General features: G+C 31.9%; 1 protein-coding gene across 1 annotated transcript in view; it reads left to right on the top strand.

Annotated features, from left to right (window-relative positions):
• The window catches only part of LOC146997704 (ARL14 effector protein-like), a 63,914-nt gene that overhangs the window by 11,492 nt on the left and 31,110 nt on the right, over positions 1–21,312 (top strand). The window contains exon 2 of the mRNA XM_085815528.1: positions 17,670–17,758. Within this exon, the coding sequence (XP_085671654.1) occupies positions 17,670–17,758 (89 nt within the window). The remainder of the gene's footprint in view (positions 1–17,669; positions 17,759–21,312) is intronic.

The raw sequence follows: 21,312 nt of genomic DNA, 5'->3' as shown, positions 1-21,312 counted from the left end.
CGAAAAATGTAAGTCAATTTATAATTAATGCTCTATTCGGTTCATTTTAAATTAGAGAATTATTAGGAAAATAGTATTTGACTTTCTCTGAACATTTCTGAAAGGGAATAAAATAAGTTATAATACTTGTAACTTAGTTATTATAAAATGTAGAGGGAATAATCCTTTTAATTATACTTATCAGATTTTTTTTTTACTTTTCATTTCAAAAATACATATTCCAAAACTCTTTATTACGTTCTTAAGTGCGCATCTCATAGCATTTGCTTTACAATACCTTTTAACAGATTGCTTTCCAATACGAACAATTCTTGCTTAAATAGTTTTATAACGTATTTGTCAACAGGATTTCAATTTATGTTTACAATTCAATATTAAGGTTATTATATATTTAGATAACATTTATAATCATTATAAATTAGATACATTTAATCATTAGATTTCATCACAGTTGTTTATAAGTGAATAAATTCTTCATTTCAAATAAATTTATAAATAATTTAATGAATATTTAAGTATTTTGTCAAAGGCAGATACATGCTTTTTGCAAGCACATGCATATTTACCCATACATATTTCCTATTTATCATTTCCGGCATGTGCAAATCTTTAATTTCTGTGCATTCACTATATTTTTCGTGTAAAGTAATTTACACTAATTTAGCATACACCCGAAAGTTTTACATAAAAAATATATATGAATATAATTTGAATGAAAATTATAAGTATTATTTTTAATACCCACTCAAAGGTAAGTTTTTCTTCAAAATTACCCCACGATGGCATCGCTCTCTTTAGGCAGATAGCCCTTGAATGCTTTACTCTATTTAATAAAAACTTAATCTGACCTATGTGCCTAATTACAAATATTTTAACATACATAATTTTATATTTACATTTAGCCATCAAGTTTCAAACTTTTCAAATCTTCTAGAAAATAAATTTTGGCAGATCTCTTTTAGCAATTTTCTTAAAATCTATATTTTTGTAGTGCAACAGCTTAGAATTTTATAAAACAAATTCATAATCAAAATCGCTGTTGTTAGTTATCGAAAAATAACCAAGATGTGATTTTTGCGTAAATGTCACTAAACTATACAAATTGCTATTATCCATCACACTATGAATGTTTCTTTCATGCGAGAGTGCCCCTTTTTCGATTTCTATGGAACTGTCGTGTGTCGAAATACTATCAGAATTTTGTCAAGCAAGCTTCTGAATGTAAACAAAAAAACACCCCGTCTGGTGACCCAAGCTTCAAAGCAGTGCTTCACTTCTAGCGCGGAATGGCCCCTCCTCCCTTTCCTACCTCCATGAAAAAAGGGGGGGGGGGATTCTGAAAATAGTATTTGCCAAAATTAGAGCAATCCCAACCTGGAAGGCCACAACCCTTCCGACGCCAATAGGAACGAGATGCCTGGAAAGTGCATTTTCAATAAACTGTGGCTTCATCAAGCTGACTACAAAGACTGGATATTGATGGATGACAATCCTTATAAAGCTAAATGTGGTCTTTGTTTGAAACAAATTGAAATTTCTATATTGGGAGAGTCAGCGCTGAAAATTCACATGAAAATTAAGTTTCGTTTTATCATTTCAATTTGTTTTTACACGGTTTTGCTTAGCTTAATTTCTGTGTTTGTTTCAATTAAGCCATAAATTAATTTTTTATCACCTTCTACGGAGTTTATTCTCTTTTTCACATACTATATGTATAGGATATCGGGATTATGAGTTTATTTCTGCAGAGGGTCTGTTATCGATTTCGCGGGAAATCTGTTGGCTCCATTTCGATTTTAGGTCGCCAAGGGCAAATTCGGTTAATGTTAGCCGAGAAAAAGTGAAGTTCGGAAATACGTTTTGAAGCTTCAATAGACAATTAAGTATTTGGTTTAATCCTGTGCTGTTGATAGTAATGCATTATTTTTGCTAATGGAGATACAATTATTAGTTGAAAACAACTAACTAATTAAAAATTTTTAATATTTTTAAAGCTGAAAACAACTAATTGAAACTAATTTTCCTGAATTAACTAGACGCAAAATTAACTTTCATGAATTACTAAAAAGTTATTGGGTAGAAGTTTAACTGAAAATATACATTCCGTATATATATATATATATATTTAATACAGTACAAAGTCCGAGGTCGGGACTTCGGCGATCCCAGATTTCAGATTTTTCCGGATATTAAATCATTTTAAATCTACTAAGATGGCACGTAGAAATTATAAAATTGAAAATATGAAATCGTGATTTATGAAATAATGAAGCATTTATGATTTAAAGGGTATCAAAATTTACAAAAGAAAAGAGCTTAATATTTATATGTTTACTTTATTAAACATTTCTTTTAATGTGAGTTGTTTGATTTGCTTTCTCTGCTGATACTTTAAACTAATACTATAGACATATAATTTCTTGTTGAGTTATTAAGTTCCATTGTTCAAGTCCTGTAATTGCTGTGTCGAGAATTCCGAATAACTTGTCAATCAAAATTTTTTCTCGTTCAGTAACCTCTCTGTTACTTTCTTCACTATCGGTAGCTGTATTTTCTGGATTTAGAACCATACTACAGATTTCACCCTCCGTTAATTGATTGATGATTGGGGCATTGTCATCGCAATGAAAAACTTCCGTTTAACTTCCCTAAATTCTGCTGCCTGGTGCGGCCATGCGAGCTCTGGCGCTGGTTCTGGCTTTATGTGAATAACAAATCAGTTATTCTTAATTCAAATAGCACTAAATATAATCGTTTGTCCTATGAGTATCATTAACAAAATCTATTTTCAGCATAAGGAAAGAAATTTCTGTTAAATCTCCTCTTGTCAACATTTTAGCGCATTAAACTTAAATCTGTAATCGGATAATACTCTCTTATTTGGCGTCGCTGCATGAGTCATCACTCAAGTTGTCATCCGTTGATAAACATGCGGTGATGAAAGCAAAATACAATAAATAATGATTCGCGATTTCGGCATCAAGGATATAAAATATTAGTTGGTGTAAAATTAACAAATGTTTCGGTTTGAGATTATGCCAAGCAGATACGCAGCTATGGAGTCAAGTTACTAAACACACAAATTTATGCTAAAATAATTATTTCTTCAATAATGAGATATTTTATTTAGCGCCAAACTGAGATTAAGAATCGGGATTTCCGACATGTTTTTTTATGATGAGGAAAAAAATGTAATGCGCATGCGTAAAGCATACCCCTTCCCTCCAAAAAAGCCCTAAAAAATTGGTTGGTGGTGGCTTTGAGGTCCGGATTTTAGATCATTCCAGATATTGGATGTCCGGATCTCGGAATTTGTACTGTATATATATATATATGTATTGTATATATATATATATATATATATATATATAGTAAAAAATTTATATTTTCAGTATACATTTCTTATTGTTGTGAAATGAACTGAAGTAATAACCGGCGCGAGGCGCTGCTGTTTGTGACGTCAGCCTGCGTGCTGAGTTTTTTCGAATGTTTTGCGTGTGGACGAACGAAAGCTGATCTCGGAAGAGTGATACTGTTTTGATGGAAATAAAAAATGATTTATTAAGAATTTTTTTGTCTTTATTCATAATGCACCCAGCCTCGGGTAGAGGCAGGCCCGCAACTGAACGAACTGTTTTAAATATATTTGATTTATATATTTCCTGTGTTTCTTCGTAACATAGTGGTACCCTCGGTGGGACCGGGTGCTTTGAATTAGAATTTTCCGATTTAACTTTTGATATTGAATTTCGATTTTGAATATACTTTGAAGATGGATTTGATCGCTTTAAAGGCCCAAAGAAAAGGACTTAGAATTGCGTTTTCGCAAACCTCAAGGCAAACCGAAAGTTAATTAACTAAAGAAGTAAGAGATTTAAAAATACTTTCGATTTTGAAGTGTCAACTTTGTGATAAATTCCAGAGACTTGACGTATGCCAGAGTGCTATATCGCAGCAAATTTTGCAGACTGAAGATGGAGAAAAATTATTTAGTGATGATTTTCAAGAAGCGGAGAATTATCGAGATAAGTTTCTAGAACAGTGTGCTCAAATAGATGCGGAAATACAAGCCTCCTCTCCTTCAAATAATTCCGAATCTAGGAAATTTAAATTCCTAAAATTGAGCTTAAAAAATTCAGTGGTGAAGCTAAAGATTACATGACTTTTTGGAGTCAGTTCCAGAAAATCCACGACGACAGAAGTATCGCGGATGAAGATAAAATGCAGTATCTGTTGCAGGCTATGGAACCCAAATCGAAAGCAGAACGCCTAGTCCTTAGCTTCCCTGCAACGGCAGCTAATTATCCTAAAGCCATCGAACGGGTTTAATCCTAGTATCCGGTGCACACGGGATTTGGCTACTTTTGGCGACTTTATGATGAACAATAAAAACGGGACATATACGATGAGTAGTAAACGGGTCATTCAAAGAATATATATAGTTATACATAGTATATACTTAATATATAGTGTATAGTATATACATAGACGTTGTTTGGGTATGTATATAGTGTATAGTACATAGACGTTGTTTGGGTCATTTTTGGTGTTGGCGATAATTTTCAAAATCACGCCAAGGCTGCACCGTATACTAGGATTTTACCAGAGAGCGCTTTGGACGCGAAGATTTACTTGTGCAAATCTATGTGAGAGACTTGTTAAGCCTAGTGATGAAGAACGCTGTAACCGGAAGAGCAAAAACGGATCTACCCTCCCTGTATGATGAACTAGAAGGAAAATTGCGAGCGTTGGAAAGTTTGGGGAGAACCCAAGAAAAATATGGGGATTTTTTGACTCCCCTAGTGGAAAGTTGCTTACCAGAAGAAGTATTGATGGCATGGGAAAGAAGCAGAAATCACGACTCCATTGAAACTAAAGGGAATCGATCTTTGAAATATTTAATGAATTTCTTAAAACAGGAAGTTAAGGGGGAAGAGATGGTTCTCCTCACAAGAACTGGTTTCGCTTCCCAACAGAACCATCGGAAGAAAGATTTTAACCACGAACAGGTAAAGCAAAATGATCCCGTAGCAGCATCAGCTCTAGTAAGTCTTGAGAATTCAGGTAAGAGTGTTTCGAACTGTAATTTTTGTGAAAAGAAACATTTTAGTGAAAAATGTTACTCTGCAAAAAAAATGACTTTAGCTGAAAAACAACAATTATTGTTGAAAAAAGGTGCTTGTTTTTCTTGTCTGAAAAGAGCGAGTCACATTAGTAAATTTTGTCCTTTGAAAGGTAAGTTAAGCTGTTCTATTTGCAAAAGTTGTAATCATTTTGATGTAATGTGTAATCAAAAGCTAAAAAATAATGATCAGATAAATGTTTCAAAAGAGAGTTCTCTTTCTAACTGTGGCAGAAGCGAAACTGTATTTTTGCAAACGCTTTGCATTCGAATTAGGTGTCAAGGTCGCGAGAAAATTATTCGCTGCATAATTGCTAGCGGAAGCCAAACTAGCTACGTTAGTGAAAATATGATGTGTCAGCTTAAAGCATCTCCACTTCGGGAGGAGACAGTTATACATGCACTGTTTGGGGGGGGGATGAAACAAAACCTAAACAACGTGAAGTGTTTTCGGTCGAGGTCAGCAATTTAAAAGGAACATTCGCATGTAGTTTTGAGGCATTATCGGAAAAAAAGATTTGCGGTTTTATTCCTAAGGTTAAAGATAAAGAGATTTTGAAGGAATTAAAAGAAAAAGAAATCGAATTTTCTGATCCATTGCGAAAGGAAATTGAAATTAACCTTTTAATTGGAGCAGATGTTATAGGAAAATTATTGACGGGAAATTCTATTGAATTACAGTCCGGGGTAACGGCTGTCGAAACGAAACTTGGGTGGACGGTATTTGGAAAACGAAATTCGGGTGAAAAGGATAATATTTTGAAAACATTTTCAATGCATGTCAGGAGAATTCCTCTGAATGAGTTATGGGAACTTGAAAAAATAGGAATATGCGCTGCAAACGAAACTGTTAAAATGAATGAAAGTTTTAATTTATCTGAATTTGAGAACAAAATGAAAATTCTTCCAGATGGAAGATATGAAGTAGAACTTCCGTGGAAATGTGATACGACACATTTAACCGATAATAAAGAATTATCCTGGAAAAGGTATCCAAAGATGATCTATAAACTCAGATGTAGTAAATTTTTCGATGATTATCAAAATGTGTTCAAGGAATGGGAAAGGTTGAATATTATTGAACGCGTACCAGAAACCGAACTGAATAATGAATGTCATTATTTGCCGCATAGGCCTGAAATCAAATTAGGAAGTGAAACCACGAAAATTCGTCCTGTTTTTGACGCTTCTGCATCTGAGAAAGGGAAACTCTCTTTGAACGAATGTTTGTGTAAAGGAATAAATCTTACTGAATTAATACCTGATATTATAGATCGTTTTAGAATGTATCCGATTGGTATTAGTGCCGATATTGAAAAAGCTTTTTTAATGTTATCCGTCGCATCTAAAGATAGAGATTTTCTCAGATTTTTTTTCCCATGCAATGAAGAGCAATTAATTTATAGGCATTGCAGAGTTGTGTTTGGAGTTTCTTCGAGCCCCAACTTGTTGAACGAATCTATAATGCATCTATTAGAAAACTGTCCACGTCAATATAGTGAAGTTGCTCAAAAATTGAAATCGTCATTTTATGTGGATAATTGTTTATCTAGTGTTTTTAGTATTGATGAACAGTTTACGTTTATTGAACATTCCAAATTAATCATGTCAAATGGATGTTTTAACTTGGGCGGTTTTGAAAGCAATGTGGCTGGTACAAATGTTTACAAACATTCAGAGGATACTTCCGTTTTGGGGGTAATTTGGAATTTGGATAATGATACGCTGAGGTGCTGCACAGACACAGATACATTGACCTGTGATACGAAAATCACAAAGAGGACAATTTTGACAATTGTGCAGACAATTTTTGATCCTATTGGTTTATTAACGCCAACTACATTGCTTCCAAAACTGTTGTTGCAAAAATTGTGGAAAGTGAAAATTGCATAGAATGATGAATTGTCTCCGAATGATGTAAATATATTTTTGAACTGGTTTAAAGAACTCATTGTTTTGAAAGATGTTACTTTGCCTCGATACTTGCTTATGAATGACACGTCTGAATTACATATATTTGTGGATGCTTGCAAGGGGGCGTATGCAGCGTGCGTCTTTGTTCGATCAATATTTAATTCTGAAGTAAAAATAAATCTCGTACGGGCGAAGTCTAGAGTATCGCCTTTGAAATCTTTAAGCATTCCTCGCTTAGAATTAATGGCCTGTTGTATAGGTTCTAGACTTGCAAATTCTATTATCAAGGCTCTCAGTTTGCCCGATTTAAAAGTTACCTTTTGATCTGATTCAACCACTGCCCTTTGGTGGATAACAGAGCAAGGAAATTGGTCCGTTTTCGTCGAAAATAGGGTTAAAGAGATTCGAGAGTTGATGCGAGGTCATTCATGGAGACATATCCCAGGGAAACTAAATATTGCCGACTTGTTGTCGCGCAGATGTTTTGCAAAGCAAATGCTTCGGTCTAGATGGTGGGAAGGCCCCTTGTGGTTGCGAGAAGGCCCTGAAAACTGGCCCACTGGTGAGATTATTTATTTGCATGAAGAAGTAGAATTGGAGAGAAAAAAGATAAAAAGAGTGAATATTGATCTATCAAAAGACGCACCCCCTTGGCATCGAATCAGTGTATCCAATTATGATAAAATGATTAGAGTATTTGCATGGATATTTAGATTTGTAAATAATTGTAAAGGTGGTTCTGAAAAGAATAGAAACATTGAACTTTCACAGTATGAAATTGAAAATTCTGAGAAAATTTGAATTCGTTTTGGTCAAAATTATTATCTGACTGATAAGAAATCGTATAATTTTATTGAAACGCTCATTGATGATGATGGTATTCTATAAGAGTTAAAACGAGAATACTAAATAGAGATGACTATGAATCTTTTCTGTATCCAATACTGTTACCAGAAAAATGTGATTTCACTAAGTTATTAATCAGAAATGTGCATAATAAGAACTGTCATGCTGGTCTTCAGATGATGCAATGCATAAAAGAATTTTATGAGATGAGAATCAAATGAGAAATATTTTGGATAGTCAGAGCTAGAAAGGCCATTAAAAATGTCCTCTTTAACTGTATCGTTTGTAAAAGATTTAAAACTAAGGCTATGTCAAGCGAACCGACACCTCTTCCACCAGACCGAGTTACGGATTGTGTGCCATTTGAAATCATAGGGATTGATTTGGCCGGACCGCTGTTTTTAAAAAATGGAGGAAAGGTGTGGATCGCGCTGTTCACCTGCGCTGTGTACCATGCCATTCACCTTGAACTCGTAAATTCTCTTTCTACTGATGCGTTTCTCCTGGCGCTTCGACGATTTGTTGCTAGGTGCGGACGCCCTAGAATAATCTATAGTGATAACGGGACAAATTTTCGGGGTGCATCTAATGATTTATCAAAACTAAATTGGGCTAAAGTATTAAAGGAAACAGGAACTGAAAGGATAATCTGGAAATTTATTCCACCTACTACTGCTTGGTGGGGTGCTGGTGGGAGAGGTTGGTTCGTACAGTAAAAGAATTGCTAAAACGTACTTTAGGTAAATCAGTGTTATCATATGAAGAACTTTATACTATTGTTTGTGATTGTGAAACCATAATTAATTCTAGACCCTTAACTTATGTTTCTGAAGATCCGCAAGAATTAGTACCTCTGACACCCGCCATGTTTCTTATCGAGAACAGAAATTCCAATGTTGAAGATCTTGATGAATTAAATTCGTCAAGTCTTAATAAGACATTAAAGTATAGAACTAAATTGTTAAATGATCTGAGACAACAATTTAGAAAAGAATACCTTAGTCAACTGGTTCAAAAGCATAATGAACGATCTCGGGAACCTGTAGTAGGAGAAATAGTACTGATGGGGGATGATAACAGAAAACGTTTATTTTGGCCTTTAGCCCGAATTACAGAATTGATCCCTGAACGTGATGGAAATATTCGTACGTTTAAACTTAAGACCCGGCATGGAATAGTTATACGACCAATACAACGCATCTTTCCTCTGGAGATACAGTCCAATGATAGAAACATAATTCCTGATAAGAAACTGGGTGCAGAGGAATCTAATTCTAGTGCTGGGTGTACGTTAAAAAAGGGAATTGCACCTGATAAAATGGTGATGCAACAATATTCCTCCTCTGACGACTTGTAAAAGCTCCAAAAAGACTTGATCTTTTAAATAATGTTTGTTATGAGTTTTAGACTCAACCTGAGTCTCAAGGGGGGGAGGATGTTGTGAAATGAACTGAAGTAATAACCGGCGCGAGGCGCTGCTGTTTGTGACGTCAGCCTGCGTGCTGAGTTTTTTCGAATGTTTTGCGTGTGGACGAACGAAAGCTGATCTCGGAAGAGTGATACTGTTTTGATGGAAATAAAGAATGTTTTATTAAGAATTTTTTTGTCTTTATTCATAATGCACCCAGCCTCGGGTAGAGGCAGGCCCGCAACTGAACGAACTGTTTTAAATATATTTGATTTATATATTTTCTGTGTTTCTTCGTAACACTTATTATATATATATATTTCTTATTTTATATATATAGATAGATATAGATACATTATATACATATATATGCGATACTTAATTTTACTAATGCCTTGCATGTAATGCCCCTTTTAGCTGCAAAACATCTTTCCCTTCTCAACTGCAGAGTTTCTTCTAACAGTATCATGAATTTTGTCAAGTTAGAAGAACCATCTACTTCAGGAAAAGATGTAACTGCTAATTCAACATCAATAAGTGTAGAAAATAATAAAATAAATTCTTTTCTTTTCAAATCTGAAGTTACAGATGCAGAAATATTGTGGGCTTTTAAGTGCATCAAAAGCCACTTTTCTTTTAAATCGTGCGATGATATTGTGCCTTTATTCACTAAAATGTTCCCGATAGTTCCATTGCAAAATAGTTTTCATGTGGTGAAAATAAATGTGCTTATGTAAATAAATCTGTTATTTTGGTCTTGGCCCTTATTTTAAAACTTTGTTACTAAAGCATTGTAAAAATGCTGAGTTTTTTACATTACTATTTGATGAGACTCTTAATCTGACAAATCAAAAGAAGCAACTAGATATTTATGTGAGGTACTAGCATCACGAAAATAAGGTCAGAACTCAGTACCTTACTTCTGCATTTAGAGGGCATGCAAAAAGTGAAATTATTTTATCCAAATTTTATGAATGTGTTGAAAAACTAGACTTGTCAAAACTCTTACAAATATCGATGGATGGTCCTGCAGTAAACTGGAAATTATGATTTATTGCTACAGGACTTGACAAAGGAATATAACATTCAATGCTTGACATTAGGGACATGCGGTTTACACATTCTTAACAATGCTTTCAAGGATAGGATGTCATCCACTGGCTGGGACATTCCATCATTCTTATCCTCCTTATATTGGATTTTTAAAGATTCTCCTGCAAGACGTGAAGATTTTTTAAGTATATCTGGCTTAAAAAAGCTACCTGTGAAGTTCTGCTTTTACCGATGGTTGCAAAACGTCCCAGCAGTTGAAAGAGCCATTGAAATATGGGATGACTTGCTATTGTACATTAAAGAAGTTGAAATGGGGAAGTTTTAAAAAAATTCATCGAAATCCTTCTCAAATATTTTGGAGGCAACTAAAGATAAAACATTTCTTATAAAATTAAATTTTTTCCTCTCTCTGTCGAAAATATTATTGCCTTTCCTTGAATATTATCAAAGTGATAAACCACTTATTCCCTTTTTTGCTGAAGATATCTTAAAACTTGTAAATGATTGCGTTCAGCATTTTAAAATTTTGAAACTAGAATATTCAAAAATAACTAAAGCAGAAAATCTTTATAAATTTAATTTTAATGATCCAAATTGTTATAATGATAAAAGTAAAGTTTATTTGGGATTCATTGCTGAGCAGTTAATGAATGATAAATGCCGCAAGAAGGACATTTCACAAGCTGAAAGTTTTGCATTGAAGCAAGGTCAACAATGTGTCTTAACAATAGTACAACACTTAATGTCTAAATGTGCAATAAATTATTCTCTTATTCGAAATGCATCTTGTATAGACCCGCGATTGATGTTTAAAAGTCCAGAAAAAGCCCAGAACAAAATGAAAATAGTTCTAACGGTATTAATGCAGAATAAACGTGTTTTACAAGATTATTGGGATGAAATTCTGCTGCAGTTTGGAGAGTTTCTAGACAAAGTAGTTAAGACAAATTTACATGAATTTTCTACTTTTGATCCTCAAAATCTTTCTCTCGGCACATTTCTCACTTCTCTTATTTTCATGATTTTCACTATTCAAAAGTATGGAAAATAGTGAAAATGATTCTTATCCTGTCACATGGACAGGCCTCTGTGGAAAGGGGCTTCTCTGTAAATAAAGCAATTGAAATTGAAAATTTAAGTGATTCATCATACATTTTTCAACGCACAGTATTTGATTACATAAAATTTTCTGGAGTTGTTCTTAATATCGAAATTAATAAAAAGAAATGAGATTAGCAGCAGCTTCTGCAAGGTCTAAATATATGCAGTATTTAGAAGAACAAAAATCTTTAACTAAACTGAAAATTCAAAGAGGAAAAGAAATATCATTGAGGAAGAAATTGATTATATGAAGCAGAAGAAAAAATTTCTTCAAAGGGACATTAAAGATATTAATGAAGAAGTAAATGCTTTAGCAGATGAAGCTGAGACCAGCATGAACATTGATTTGTTTATCAAAGCAAATGAACTTAGAAGAATAGTTAAAGAAAAGGAAATGGACATAAATAAATTAGATGTTAAAATAGCTGAAAAGATTTCAGATTTAAAAAAAGCACAACTGTTTTGTATCTTTTATTGTACAGTTTATTATTCTAGTATCTTTCAAAAAAACCAAGGAAATAAATTGTATGTTTACAAATCAGTTATTTTAATCTGCGAAATATTCTTACATTGTGATTATAATAGTAGTTGACTGTGTTTAAATAAATATCAAATAAGTTAATAATAATCATGTAAATCTCTAAAATAGTGACTGTTATTAGTGTAAAATACACTTATACATGTTTTTAAAGAAATTATGTTCCTAATTTAATGTTATCTACTTCATAACTTGTAGGGCGTTAGCTTAATTTTCAAAATTGTTTTATGGTAAGTATTAAAGTGAATTTAATAATACACACTTCTGTTAGTTTTTTAAAGTGAAATTACAAGCATGAAGTCGGTTGTATGGATAATTGCTTTACTCTATTTGTTTTTTTTTTGTTTGCTGATAGGTCCTTAATTTTTTCTTTGATGGTCCTTAAAAGGCCTTAATTTTCATGTAAGGAAAAGTGTACGAACCCTGTAGTATATTCTTTTATGGGAGAAATATATTAAATATCATCATCAGAGGCAGCATAGTTCATGTTGTAATGAAAATGCCTTTAAAGTTTATTTTAAACTTTTTAGTGCAATTACACTTTAAATAATATCATCTGTGTGGTTCGTGTGATACAAATGGCTTTAAAAAGTACCTTTTGACTTTTTGGTGCAGTGTGATATTTTAAACAAATAAGTGTAATACTCTTTGATCAGAAATAGGTCATGTAGAGTGAAATCTACTTTGTTCGTTAGATTTTTCATTGTGTGACCTTACTTTTCTCTGGTATCAAGGTAGTTCTGTAATGTCATAGTTTTTGGATAATTCAAACTCTGTACAACAAAGCAACATCCAGTCTGACTGATAGCAAAAGAGGCATTCTGCCAGTATTACTAGCATTGCTGAAACAAATCTGTGTACCCTTTGTCTTATAAGTAATGTTTATGAATATATTGATCACAGGTATACAATATATAAACAGCAATGTAAATATTATAATAAAAATAGTTTTCAATGTTATCCATATCTTTCTTAAAAGAAATTCATTTTGCGGTAAAAGTTTACAATTGGGTACCCCCCCTCTTTTTTTTTGCGATTCTTTTTTGATGGCATGATCGGTGCAAGGAAGGCACAGTTTCAAGACTGGTGGTGCTACACAAAACCAAAATAAGAAGTCAGAGAATTGCACAAATTGGGTGTTCATGTCCAGCGATCTATTTTCACTTAAAAAAAAAACATCAGCATCATCAGAGAATTGCACAAACTAGGCATTGCGCACTGCCTTAGCTTTGTCCATGTACACATCGATCTGGTTTCACTTAAAAGAGATTAAAAAGCTAAAACAAAGTTAAAACTATCATGGTAACCAGAAATAGGGTTTCATTGCTAAAATTGAATAAAATTTGTTGCTTATCGAAGGAGCACCCAGTTCTACCCTAGAGCCAAGTGTTTTATTATGGATATTTCGTGCATTTTTAGTTTTATTGATTTGTTGCTGTTTTATGTAATTTTTAGTGTGGTGCCATTTTTAAAAATGGCTGTTGACTTAAAAAATGAGTTACCAAAGGTTGGTCATTTTCCAGGAGAGTTGGGTGGATAACTACTAAGCAGTCAAACATACTGAATACAAAAAGATATACTAATCAGAAAAATGACTATTAAATCTCAGAAGTTCAAAATACAGTCAAAAGTCTTTAATCCAGATGTGCATAATCCAGAATGATCTATAATCCGGACCGCAAAGCTACAAACTTTCTGCGCATGCGTATATGCGTTTAATGTATAATGGACGGTATAAGTTAAGCTAAAATTATCTAATTATTTATTTCAGTTAATGTTGCAAATTGCATTGTTCCTTAATCTTCTAATTGGATCCGGCTTATTATTTTTTGCAGACTATTAGAGCAATTTTATGAAAGTGAGCTTGAACTTTCAAAACTTGTCAAAAAGAATTTCCGATTCTGGAGCTGCCACAAGATCTACAAAGCGAAAGCATGTTTCGATGTCCATCAAACAAACAGTGAAACTGCTGCAAAAAATGGATAAAGGCATATCCTTTGTTTCTCTAACCATTCCGAAATCTGTTTATCAATTTCACGCTGCTCTGCGGGGAAGGGGGAGGGACGTCGCGGTGCGCAATGAACTGGAAATTGATCTGTCAGCACTATCCTTATCTTCAGGGCAGATGGTTTTTATTTTATTCAGCTTATAATTCCTTACTAAATGTAGTATTTCATCTCGATGTACTCCGTCTTTGATATGATTTAAATCAAATTCCTCGTCATTATAAATATCAAGAATACATATCAAATAGTTTTCTGGTTGCAATTTTCTAATTTCGACTATGCGAAATGTATGCTTTACTTGCGCACGTTGAATGTTTAATAAAGTGCACAAATAAATATTAAGCTTTTTTTTTTAATTGTAAATTTTGATACCCTTTAGATCATAATTGCTCTTTATTTCATAAATTACAGTTACATATTTTTAATTTTATAATTTCTGCATGCCATCTTACCAGATTTAAATTGATGATCTGGAATCGCCGAAGTCCCGATTAAAGACTTTTGACTGTATATATATTGCTTCGAAAGAGTAAAGTTAAATTTAATTTTAAATAATTCTCTTGCGCTATTGCTGGAAGGAATGAAATTTGAATTTAGCAAACATTCTTTATTTGTAAAAAGCAAATTTAAATTTAAATTAAATTTAATGCCAGAAAAAAAAAAAGATAAATATTGTTGCGAACTAGTCTACAATATCATTTAAATTCTAAGAGCATATGTAAATCAAGTGCAATTCATGAATAAATATTAACTTCTAAAAATTATTTAATCCTAAAAAACTATTTAGAGAAACACATAAGCGAATGATTGTTGAGCAGGCAGGAGACGGACTTATCAAGGGGAAGTTGCCTCAAAACCTAATTCTTCAATCATTCAATTCATGTTTTGTCATTCATGTAGGCAAGAGTAAAAGTCAAACCAAAAATAATACCAAATGTAGTGAAATACTAAAAAGTAATTTAAACAAGTGGAATTTTGAGAAATTAGCAATTAAAAGACAATAATTAAAATTAAAAAAGTAAGAGTAGAAAACCAAAGTAGTTTAGAAACTCTTACCCACAGAAACTTCCCCTGCATCAATTATGCATATAAATCAAAAGAAACTAGACATTATCTATAGAAAAACATATATAAATTATATTTAAATAATATTAAAATGGCAAGTAAATAGTAAGTTTTAAGATACTATTCAGTTTTGAGGGCCATAAAAAACCGCCAAACTATTGTTGATGCCAGTGCTGTCAAAAATTATTGGAGCAACCCTAAAGCAAAAAAGTAAGTATAATAGCAAATAACTATCTAAGATTGATGTTTTAATTTAGATGAAATGTTAATTTCATATAATGCTTTTTTTATTATAATTTATATGAAAAAGGCTAAATATGACTGAAGGGAAGCATAAGAGTAAATAACTATTTCAGATTATTATAATTTATATAAAAATTGCTAAACATAACTGAATGGATGCCTGCATTGCTATTTCGCTACCGAGTTATCGCTAAAGCATAATTTCATCTCGCTGGTTGTTCAAACATAATTTTCTACAATGAATGATGCCTTTTCTTTAAAAAAATTCTCGGTAAAGTGCAGAATCGACCACTTATTTGTTTGCCGCTTTTTACAGGGGTAAAAACAATTGTATTTTGGTCAATTTTCTTTTACTTTTTAAGTGAAAATAGGTCGATGTGTACATAGATAAAGTGTGTGCGCAGTACCATTTTTGTGCAATTCTGGGATTTTTTTTTTTTAAGTGAAAAAAGATCGATGTATATATGGATACCAAGTATGTGCAATTCTTAAAAACACGTCAAGCAGTGGGTGATTCTGCACTTTACCCAAAATTTTATTGCAGACTTTTCGTCATGGCCAATTCCTAAATTGTTAAATCCATAGGATATCAAAAAAGGATTTAAAAATTAAACTAGTATTTCAATGGTATCTTAAGAAATATAGAACTATATAAACTTATCTGAAATCAGCGTGTAAGCTAGATTTGGTGTGCTGTTAAATGGGCACGTGTGCTAGATTTGCAATTTTTTTTACGGTCATCAAAATGGAATAGTACCAGTTTTAATTTAACTTACCAACTATTTTGTTAATGGGGAGCATTGCCAAATTAAGTGATGGAAGTACAGTCAAAAGTCGTTAATCCGGACTCGTCGGGACTTCGGCGATTCCGGATTATCGATTTTTCCGGATTATAGATCATCAGTTTAAATCTCGTAAGATGGCATGCAGAAATTCTAAAATTAAAAATATGAAACCGTAATTTATGAAATAAAGAACAATTATGATCTAAAGGGTATCAAAATTTTCAAAAAGAAAAAGCTTAATATTTATTTGTTTACTTTATTAAACATTTCTTTCAATGTAAGTTGTTTAAGTTTTGCTTCGTTTCATGTGATAATACTTTCTCTTTAATTCTATTAAACAGACATAATTTCTTGTTCAGTTACAAAGTTCCGCCGTTCAAGTCCTATAATTGCTGTGTCAAGAACACCGACTAATTTGTCAATCGAAATTTTTTTGTTTTCAATAACCTCTGTCACGTTTCTTCGCTATCGGAAGCGAATTATAATGACGAGGAACTTGTTTTAAATCATATCAAAGACGGAGCATATCGAGATGAAATACTACATTTGGTAAGGAATTATAAGCCAAATAAAATAAAAACATCTGCGCTGAAGATAAGGATAGTGCTGACAAATCAACTTCCAATTCATTACGCGCCCGCCGCCGAGCAGCGTGAAATTGATAAACAGATTTCGGATTTCAAAACATACTTTCGCTTTAGATCCTTTACATATTAACAAATATATATCGGAAATTCTATTTGATATAATCGAAAGTTTAAACTTACCTTTATAAAATTGCTCTTACAGTCTGCAAAAAATAATAAGCCGGATGCAATTCGAAAATTAAGGAACAACGCAATCATCAACATTAACTGAAATAGATAATTAGATAATTTTAGCTTATACGTCCATTATACATAAAATGCGCACGCTAAAACGTATTCTGCACTTGCGCACACTCATATGCGCAGTCGTAAAAGGTCTTACGCGCACGCGTGAACGCCTCTGCGCATGTGTCAACGCGGCGCTTGCGCAGAAAGTTTTTAGTTTTGATGTCCGGATTATAGATTATTCCGAATTATGGGTGTCCGAATTAACGACTTTTGACTGTAGTGTGTTCTGCAAACTTTAAATAAATAAATTAATTTAATTTAATTTAAATTAACTTTAAATTTGCTTTTTACGAATATAGACTGTTTGTTTTATATATATAATTATATATATTATTATTTTTGCTCTTTGATACTATTTTAGAGCTTCAGAATAAAAGAAAAAAAAAAAAAAACTATAGTTCTGAAATTTCAATGTAAATCCACTTTTAAGTAGTTGGTGGGGGAAAATATTGATGGTTAAATGAACATTTAATTCTGCATTTTGATCTTTCTTGCTATTTAAATCAAACTTTGCAAAAGTTTTGCGTGTCTTGATTTTTTTTTTTTTTTTTTTTTTAAATCTCTGTAAATATGCAAGAATGTAAGTCTGTATTAGAAGATTGCTAACACTGTAAATTTTTTTTAGATGAGATATGCAATATTTGTTTATAAATGGGCCAACCTAAATTTTAAAGTTTTCTTTTTTTTTTTTTTTTTTTTTTTGCATGTGACAGAAACAAAGAAGAGGTCTAAGAAATGATGAAAAAGACAGTTCTGAAGGAAATTTTCAAGAAACAAGAAAACTGAGAAGGCTAGATACTGTGTATGTATTAAAAAACATTTCTTATATATGGTACTGATTTTAGTAAAAAAAAAAAAAAAAAAAGGAAACGTGCAAAGATTTAAAATACTTGTAAGGAATGATTTCCAACTTGAATTTTAACTATGCAACGATTAAAAAAAAAAAAAAAAAAAAAAAAAAAAAAAAAAAATTAAAGTTAAAAAACTCAGCCTTTTTCTTTATTTTATATCTAAATTGTAATGGATTCATATCTTGGAACAAAAAAATTCTTGAACATATTTTCATGAGTTCACAGAAATAATTTAGTTCTGTGTACCAGAGTTAACCTTGTTGAGTACAGTAAGAAGTTAAAGTGACTGAAAAACAATATGGCTTTATCCCAAGTAATAAAGGGGGAGATTATTTGCCAAATATAAAATTTCTGACAAAATCTAATGTCATTTTGAAATTATGGACAGTTTCAAAATAACTGTGTATTTCTATGAATAGTTGTACTTAAAATTTTTCAGCTGCCAGTTTACAGCAGTTCAGTAACTGATATCCCTAACTATACTTTTTACATAGTCATTGTATCTAGAATCATTATCAATATTTTCTATGTTGCTTTGTTTCACTTGTCGAAAATAACTTCCTAACCATTGATTCAGCTTGGTTTAAACTATGAAATACTTTTCAGTACTTAAGTAAATGTAGAAAAGAAATCATGCTGACTGAAGGGGCAATTGTTCATCAAATTTATGGTTTGCAATTAATTTATTAAATTATTTAAAATTAAATATGTTGCTTATTAGTTACTTATATGTATATAAAAGAAAATTTTCTCAATTTAAGAATGATTACGACACAACCATAATTATTAATATGTCATAAGAAAATTGTATAATTGTCACTGAATTTGCATTTGCCATACAAACTGCAGTTATTTAAGATTCTGAAACTTGTTTCTTGATTCTATTTGGTAAGTGCAGTAATTATAAAATACATTATTGTTTTGATTATTTTTCATCAAACTTGTACTGTACTTGTGTTGGTAAATGTAGTACTTGTAAAATATATAATTGTTTTGATAATTTTTTCCACTTTACCTCATCTTTGCAAATATATCCTTGCAAATATTTAATCTGTAATCAGAATATTGCCAGACTATACATCATATGGTTTCCACAGCACAAACATGATAGCAGTATCCTAGAATGAGAGGATTTTCAAAATTGCCTGTATTTCAATTGCATTTTTCAAAGATAAAATTTCATTTCTCTTTAGCTTTTTACACATTACATATTTAGTTAGCATGTATAAATGAAAATGAAATATATCTTATATATAACTATTCTGATGTGAGAAAATATATGCTGAAAAAATGTTGATAACTAAGAAAATTTGTGCAAACTTTTTTTCTAACAATAAATCTAATGAATGTTTAGCTTTTTATGCAAATGTACGAGAAGGTATGGGTTAAAAATAATTATGGTGGTAATTAATTATAAATAGTAAATGTATTGAATGAAACTGTTAAATAAATACTATAACTAAAACTACCATAAACAAAAGACTCACTTGGCCTTTTTAGATAGTTTTAATTAACAAAACACAATTAAGGGTGTTATAATTACAGACGACGTCTCGGCAAAGAGCCAGAAATATGTTGGTTTCGTCTGCCTCGTCTCCTATACTCTATCACCTGGTTCGTAAGACATTGATGACCATAATATATTTTTGTGCTTTTTATACTCAGCATTAAATCGAGATGATTCATCAGCAAAATATAATCTGGATGATTCCCTTCAAGCTTCATTGAATCAGGATGATTTATGGTATAGCATAGAATCAGGATGATTCTCTTCAAACCTTCACTGAATTGGGATGATTCACTCAATAGTATAGAATCGGGATGATTCTAGACAAGTTCACTACATGGGGTTGGATCTCCCCCTGGTTCGGAAGCAGTTCTCTTGAATTTTTGCAATAAGCGATTTAATTGAGTATGCTGTTTTGTAGGCAGATGTTTACCTTCGTCAATTTGAAGCTTCACTAAAGTGGATATTTCAAAACTTTAGCTTAATTGGAAATTTATGGAATTTTTGTCTGCGTACGTAATTAGCTCTTTGAATTGAATCACTTTCAAATTATCTGAGATGGGCAGACCCAGTTCTGTGGCAGATTGCATATCTTTTTTCTGGTTAATCCCAAAAATGCATGTTATCGTACTTTCAATGTCCGTTGAAATGTTCAATATTTGTTTATAGAAAAAAATTTTGTTAAGAAATTTTACGAGTTTCTTAATTACCCCTAACAATTACATAATATTTGAAAAACAACATGGAACAAAATCATTAATCTGAGATTACTTCGAAAACAAAACTGACATTTTACGTTACTTTTCCGTTTTGCCGGGGCAGGCGATAAATTGCCAGTAATGGTGAAACTAATGCCAAACGGAATATCCTTGTTGGTAACCTTTTATGCCTTGTTTTCAAAACAACTCACAGCTATTTCTTATCATATTGATTATTTCTTTCAATACTGGCATACAGTTACATAGAATTTTTACCACATAGTTCAATTTTATGCCCTAATGCCACTCGCGGTAATTAAGTCAATTAGGATGCAATCATACATCTCACCCGTAGGTGAAAATACAGAAAAGGCAAAGTCAAGGATTAAATTCATCAATTCTGATGACAATGCACTAGCGAAGTAAAGTGCTGCAGTTTTACATAATTTCTGAGTAAGCTATTCGTACGAATTGAAATAATTTTTGCATTTAAACTTGTATTCCAATTTTAAGATTTAACTTGAAATTAATGTAAATAATTACTGAGAGAATTAGATTTTTGTAGGGTAGCTTACGGGAGATGAGATACTTGGGATCACGTGATATGAACCGATGAATCAGGATGTTGAACCACAAAAGCATAGTAAATTTTTAAATTAATGTCTTTTTACAAATTTATTGTGCTTATTTATTGGCTTTTTACAAAAATTTAAACAATATTAAAATGAAAAAAATAATAATAAAATTCAAACTAAAAAATTCTTAGAATTAACATTTGCTAACATTTTTATGTGTATACTGTATGTTGTCGCCAGTAAAGTCTGCTTGGCGAGATTTGCACTGGCAAAATGGAAAAGTACCCATTTTACAAAGATTGGTACGCTTGCCATTGGACAATAAATGCATAAATTTAGTAAACATAAAATCCCAAAAATAGAATTTAACTTTTATAAATCTTCTATTAGTAATGCCTGTGATGTCTACAAAATCCTAGGAACTACTCTGATACACGTCTTCAAGTCACCAAATTTCTCGCCAAACATTTTTGGCAAGAAACTCCACGCTGCCATATTAGATTTTAATAAATTTGCTAAATTTTTTGTCTACATTTCGAACTTTAAGCCTAAAATGTCTCCAAAAATGCGGTTTCGCACATGCAAAAACCACGTTTTTTAACACACAATTTAAGATAAAAATCCAAAACAAAAATGAAAAAATTAGATACCAAAAATGTAGTTTCTAACCAAAAATATTTGTCAAAAATCCATGTACACAGTGATAGGTTTTAACTTAAAAAAAA

This window comes from Stegodyphus dumicola, chromosome 4 (assembly GCF_044657685.1).
Source record: "Stegodyphus dumicola isolate Sdum_Otavi_A_Nest chromosome 4, ASM4465768v1".
Lineage (NCBI taxonomy): Eukaryota > Metazoa > Arthropoda > Arachnida > Araneae > Eresidae > Stegodyphus > Stegodyphus dumicola.
This window is presented reverse-complemented; position numbering and strand designations above follow the sequence as displayed.